Raw genomic sequence first — 6718 nt, forward strand, 5'->3', positions numbered from 1 at the left:
TGGTTTCAGTTCTCAGTCCAGTTATTACTGCTATTCCAATTGATGGGAAACCGTGCAGCTCAATCAAGCATTTATTAGACTCATGCATGGGATTTGAGGGCCTTAAATTCCATCTGTCGCTGCTACATAATCTCTAACGCCTGGGCTGGACAGGACTCCTGGGGTTGGGATCATTCACAGAGCTGGGCTTCGAGGTGACCCAGATGCTAGGAATATATATGTATGTTTTATGTATATATATGTGTGTATGTGTATATGATATATATGTATATGATGTATATGTATGTGTATGTGATGTGTATGTGTATATGTATATTTATATGATATATAAGTATATGTGTATGTGTATATGATATATATGCATATGTGTATGTGTATATGATATATATGCATATGTGTATGTGTATATGATGTGTATGTGTATATGTATATGATATATATGCATATGTGTATGTGTATAAGATGTGTATGTGTATATGATGTATATGCATATGTGTATGTGTATATGTATAGTGTTACACATATTGTTAGTGTGGGCTTCCTCACAGCATGGCTGGCAACTGGACTTTGGGATTGTCACCATCGTCAGCTGTATGAGACAGGGTCTCCCTAGGTGGACTAAGCTGCCCTCGATCCTCCTACTTCAGCTTCCCAGTTTCCAGCTTTATTGATGTAATGTCACGACTCAGCTTGAGGGTCAGGGACCCAGCGTCCTAGGGCCTCAGCCCAGCGGTCTCATGGCCTGCTACTCCCTGCAATCTCTTGGTGTACACACACACACACACACACACACACACACACACACACACACACAGAGACACACTAGGGAATGAGAATGAAGAATTCTGGGCCATGTTTTCAAACGTTGTAGTCTTTCCAGACTCCTAAGGGCCCTGCCTCAGAAGGTCTGGTTTACAACATCTCCTTGTTAATGTCTTAGTTAGGGGTTCACTGCTGTGAACTGACACCATGACCAAGGCAACTCTTATAACAACAACGTGTAATTAGGGGCTGGCTTACAAGTTCAGAAGTTCAGTCCATTATCATCAAGGTGGGAGCATGGCAGCATCCAGGCAGGCATGGTGCAGGCAGAGCTGGGAATTCGATATCTTCTTCTGAAAGCTGGTTGAAGATTTGCTTCCCGGCAGCTAGGATGAGGGTCTTAAGGACCACACCCACAGTGACACATCTACTCCAACAAGGCCACACCCACTCCAACAGGGCCACACCCACTTCAACAAGGCCACACCCACTCCAACAGGGCCACACCTTCTAATATTGCCACTCCCTGGACTGAGCATATTCAAACCATCACAGTCAAGGTACATGAGTTTGCCTGTCACTTGGCCCTCTTGAGGAAAGTACTGGTGAAGCCGGGTTGCTGTGAACACATTTACATGAAAGCCTGTGTGTGAGCACAGGAGAGGCTGGGGAGGGCTGCGCTCACTTGAGTGCTGAGCCTGCCTGTGGTCCTGGAGTAAGAATTACTGACATTGTCCCTAGCCTAGGGGCAGAGCCAACCCCCACCCCCATTCCACAGGGATGCCCAGAGCCATATGGCAGTAAGCACAGAACCCTAGGTCTCCCCGCCCAGACCCCGGCAGTTAGTTCCCATCCAGTCTTTACCAAGTCTCCCTCTGGTTTGCCTACTTGTTTCCATGCCAACCCCTGTAGGGGTCAAAACAGCCTCCTCTCTCCTGCACCAGCTGCCCAGTTCCCAACCTTGTCTGTGAACCCATCAGAATTTGTCTCCTTCAACTGGGATAAAAGTCCTCATTCCTGGACTGGGGATAGACTCCGTGACAGAGCACCTGCCTGGCATACAGGGGGGTCTTAAATTCAACTCCCACCACTACAGTGAAACAACGCCCCTCCCCCCCATTCCTGACAGTGCCCCAAGATCTCAGGTTATGGTTCCCTGGCCCCTCTGCTCCTCTCCACTTGACCTCTCTGAACCCCTAGGTTCCAGACCCTCAGACTTCACTTTGGATGTTCCTTTGTGCCCCACTGGCTCCTTTGCTGTCCCCTTTGCTGTCCCCTTTGCTGTCCCCTTTGCTGTCTCCTAGGGCCTGGTCCATCAGGCTGCAGCTGAAGTTTCTCCTCCTCAGACAAACCAACCCAGCCATCGCAGCTGCCTGGCTCCGTGCCCAGGCTAATGTTCTGCTTATGCTGAACATTAATGGCCTTCCTTATGCTGCTGGGCTCTGCTGACTTTTTAGATCATTTTATTCTGCCGTTAGAAGTAAGCTCCGTAGGAACCACCAACTTGTCTGCTTTGTCCCCTCGACCACTCCAAGTTCAAGCAAGCGTTCCTGTGCTTGTTCAGTGAATGGTGCTGAATGCCAGAGATGTCAGAGGTTTCTGTGTGGGGTGGGGTGGGGGTGGGGTGGGGGTGGGGTGGGGTGGGGGTGGGGTGGGGGTACACATGGGAGGGGCCCATCACAGGATGTGTGTGTATATGGGTGAGGCCTGGCACAGGGTGTGTGTGTGTGTGTGTGTGTGTGTACACAATGGGAAGGCCAGTGAAGGGTGGGTCACAGTGATTGTGGAAACTATTTGTAGAGTGACAGTTTCTCCGGGGAAACTTGAAGTAAGTTCCTTTGTGGGGCAGCGGGGAGCCTCAGCATTGGCTGTCAGGCGGTACCGGGCTCCCCTCCGTCCCGCCCCCAGGCTCAGGCCGGGCTGGCCAACGTGGCGGAGGAAGAGCGCAGGCCCCAGCTCTGGGGGAAAGTTTGTCAGCCACAGCAGATTTGATCAGGACCTGCAGAGCCCAGAGCTCAGCCGGCCCGCCCGCCCCCCGCCCCCCCCCGCCCCCAGCCAGCTACTCCCTAGCTATGGGTAAGTCGCGGCCACGGATCTCGGGCCACCCCCACCCCTCCCGGACCCCAGGAAAGGCAGGGCGGTCCCCCGCTGTCCATCCGCCTTCCCGGGGAGTGGCCTGGCTACAGGGAGCCCCCAGGAGCCCCAGAGCCATTCTGCAGATGGGGCCTTGGGACAGTTCCGCAGACATGGTTGCTTTGGGGGTGCTGAGCCTGTTGGGGGCTCTGCAGACAGCTCTGAGGGGACTCCAGTTCTGCAAACTGAGCCATACATCCAGGAACCAAGCCAGCCAGCAGGTTGCTAAGCACCTCAGTACTCGGTATTGCCCTAGGGGCAGCGCACTGACAGGGACAGATTAGGACAGTTCTCCTGGGCTGGATTTGACTTCGGTGAGAGGAGACAGGTCCACTAAGGCAGAGTTCCAGCCAGGAGGACGGGTTTCTGCCACTGCAGGGGATCAAGATTTCTGTTATCTCTTCGGGACTCAGAAACTTAAAGGGATAGTTGGTTTCTCATTCCTCAGTGGCCATGAGGTTCCTTCCAGGCGCAGGGAGGAGCTGGGACACACAGTAAACACGCAGACTGTGCTCGCAGTCTCTGAGGTGAGAAGCTGAGGACAAGGTAATAAGCATGAGCTGTGGAGCACACAAGGGTGTGAAGGCTCTTTGGGTAGCAAAGGAGGCCAAGGCGGACCTGAAACTTTGTCCAGAAGTGGGTTTTGCTGAGACGGAGTTGGGGGATGGGGTGCTCCCAGATGGCAGAAATGCACATTGGGGTCCAGGCTCAGCAGTTCAGTGGGTAAGGGGGGGGGGCTGAGGGGTAAGTAGGGCAGATCATGGCAGGCTCTGAGTGTTATGAAGAGACCGTTGGCTGTCATCCCAAACGACAAGGGAAGCTGGAGGTCTCAAGCTGCAATGGTGGACGGGGTAACTTGTCTGTTAAAACCTTACCCTAGGCTGCTCAGGGGAGAGTCATCGTAGCTAACACTGCTTGGGAGAAAATTATTATTCCATTTGTAGATTAATGGGGTTCAGAAAGGATCATCCTCTCAACCCTGTGAGGGAATAAACACTGTTCCTCTAACAGGTTGGAACAGAAGAATAGCAAGGAAAAATTGGGTCAAAGCAAGAACCAGTCCCAGAAAGGCAATTAGGAATTCCTGGAGACCCACGCCTGGTAGCTGGGACCCCCAGTGCTGTGATATGAGCTTCCATGGGCTTAAACTGCCTCGTCTCTGCCAACTGAGAGACTGGAGACCACATGCCTCTGTCTGGGCTGCCTCCTCTGTGGCTTTCCTTGGTAGATGGTCTGTAACCTCCAATTCCCTGGGGTCTCCACAGCAAAGCTCTGCCCTCAGCTCCAGGGGCGGCAGGGTCCTCCGGGATCCACGGCTACAGTGGCTTCCGAGTCCCTGAGGTAAACCCTGAGGAAACCACTTTCTAGGTGGCTCTGGGCCAGCACAGTATCTCCAAGGGCCCTCTGCTCTCCCAAGAAAGCCTTTTAATTAAGTTTATAGCTTTGTAGCTGCAATGGATGGGGCTTGGTAGATTTCTTAGATGCTCGCCAAGCATCCAACCCATTTTGATGTGTGTGGCTTATTTCTAAAGGTATGAATCTCTTCAGGAACCTTTCCTTCTTCAGGCCCAACTTTACACAGGATTCTCAGACTAGGCTGTCCTGCTCTGACTCCCAACTCTCACTGTAAACCTGGCAAAAAGCAGTTATCAATGGCTATGGCATAGCCTGCGTGCGACTGCCTTGAGATTCCCACTCAGCTTAGTTGCTTAAATATCACCTCTAAAAAATGTGTGTGTGTGTGTGTGTGTGTGCACAGCATGTGTATGAAAGAGAGAGAGGTGGTGATGATGATGATGATGATGATGATAATGATGATGGTGGTGGTGGTGGTGGTGTGTGTGTGTGTATGGGTGGTAAGTACAGGAGTACACATGCCATGCTGTGTTTATGGAGATCAGAGAACAGCCTTAGGTAATTGGTTTTCTCCCCACCTTGTTGAGGTGGGGCCTCTCTGGTTACTTTTGTTGGTCTGAGAGCTCCAGAGTAGCTGCCCCTCAGCTTCTGGGTGACTCTACTGGTTCTGCTTCTCACCTTGCCAGACGAATGTTGGGGTTACAGATGTGACAACCACATCTGGCTTACTTCAAGTTCTAGGACTCAAACTCCAAGTGTCCGGGCTTGTTTTGCACTGGGCCTCAGGTATGACTTTTAAATTTAGATCTTCAAAGAGTCTCTCAGGCCTTGGACAAAGGCTACATGAATTCTTTTGTTGGAATGTAACAAATGGCGTCTAGTCCAATTTTGAATAGAACTTTTATTCCTGTCTGAAGCCTCCCAGGCCTGGCCATCAGTGCCTGCATTCCTGTTGGTGTTCTGGTCTTCTGAGCTTCTGTTAGACACACTTATTAAGTCCTGATAACAGCAAGCTCGGACTTCTCTAGCCCACATGGCAAACCCCTCCCACAAACCATAGGTTCCATAGGTTTAAGAACCACATGGCCAGGTATAGCCCCAGCGGCAACCCCACTTCTGGCACCAAATTCCCTTTTACTCTCCATAGCTGTGACCCAAATACCAAAGAGAATAACTTGAAAGTAGCCAAGGCTACTTCCCCGTTTCAGAGCATTTGGCCCATAGTTTCTTGGTCCACTGTGTAAAGGCGGGATGGCATGGTAGAGGAAGCATGGAGGGAGGGATCCTTTGACCTCACGGTGGAATGGAAGTGAAGGGTGGAGAAAGTACTGAGTTAGTGACTTACTTCCTCCAGATAGGTCCCAGACCCTAAGGTTTCCAGAACCCGCAAGGGATCAATTCCGCCAACAACATGAGCTTTTTGTGGGTTCAACTCACATAACCCTTAGCAATCACCTCATGTCGCCTCTGAGGGTGAACTCCAGGGACCAAAGAGGTGAGGACAGTGTCCAGGCAGTAACTTTTGGGTGCTTCCTTCATGAGGAAAGAAGGTGGAAATCACAACAATTTTCCCCTCATAAGCATTTTGCCTCCTCATAAAAATTGTCTGACACCCAGGAAGTGGCAGGAAGATCAGAAAAAAAATCCTATCACACAAACCTTTGTCATCTCAGTATGCTGATGGCCTGGCTTTGGCTCTGGCGAAGGTTCCTCCTTTTTCTGGTCATGAGTTTATTCCCTCATGGGTAATACCAAGGCATACCTCAAAAAGCTGTGGTAAGACACAAACAAGCTATTAAACTTGGTAATCGAAGCAACACCCGGCCAGAGACTGCTCTCAGCAAATCTTGCTATCATGTTACCAAAGCTCTCCTTGTGGGCAGTGGGGGTGGGGTGGTGGATGCTTCTGGCTGCTTCTAGATGCTTCCAGAAATATCTGTGCTTAAATGTGTGGACCTATACGACTCCAATGCCAATGTGACAATCACCAAACACACGAATTATTAGTGTTATTAATAATAGCCTAAGGAATTTTATTCTGACATCACAGATACTAAGAGACTGTTTTTCTAAGTACATTTATGGAAATGAAACCTGACACGCTCTATCACGTTAGCTGCCATTCACCGCCTGGTTGTCCACATGCAGCTGGTTATCACCGTAGGCAACAGCGAAGGTGTAGAAGCTTCTATGTTCTAGAACATTCCGTGAAAAGCAGCATCTTGAGTGCGTAGAGGACAGAGTGGGCAATGCAGAGAGATTGGCTGATACATTTAAATTGATCTTTGCAAAGCAGGAACTCTGAACTGGAAAACATCCAGTTCTAAGTACTAGGGTTAAGTGGTCTGGAAACGTGGGGCTCTGAAGGCTGGGTGTCCCTTCATGACTAAAGGTAGGAACCTGCCAGTCTTGAGGATGTGTGAGCTGAGGGTGGGGGAGATCCCAGCTGACAAAGGCTGCAGGTCAC

At 50.4% G+C, this 6718-nt stretch overlaps 1 protein-coding gene across 2 annotated transcripts in view; it reads left to right on the forward strand.

Moving 5' to 3' along the window:
- Nucleotides 1–2571: 2571 nt before the first annotated feature.
- Nucleotides 2572–6718, forward strand: part of Slc2a10 (solute carrier family 2 member 10) — a 14866-nt gene continuing 10719 nt past the window's right edge. Inside the window, exon 1 of one of the 2 annotated variants that reach the window (XM_052184292.1) lies at nt 2572–2838. In XM_052184292.1, the coding sequence (XP_052040252.1) occupies nt 2835–2838 (4 nt within the window). In that variant the 5' untranslated portion in view covers nt 2572–2834. The remainder of the gene's footprint in view (nt 2839–6718) is intronic. The other variant, XM_052184293.1, reaches the window with a different exon arrangement.

This window comes from Apodemus sylvaticus, chromosome 5, assembly GCF_947179515.1.
Source record: "Apodemus sylvaticus chromosome 5, mApoSyl1.1, whole genome shotgun sequence".
NCBI lineage: Eukaryota > Metazoa > Chordata > Mammalia > Rodentia > Muridae > Apodemus > Apodemus sylvaticus.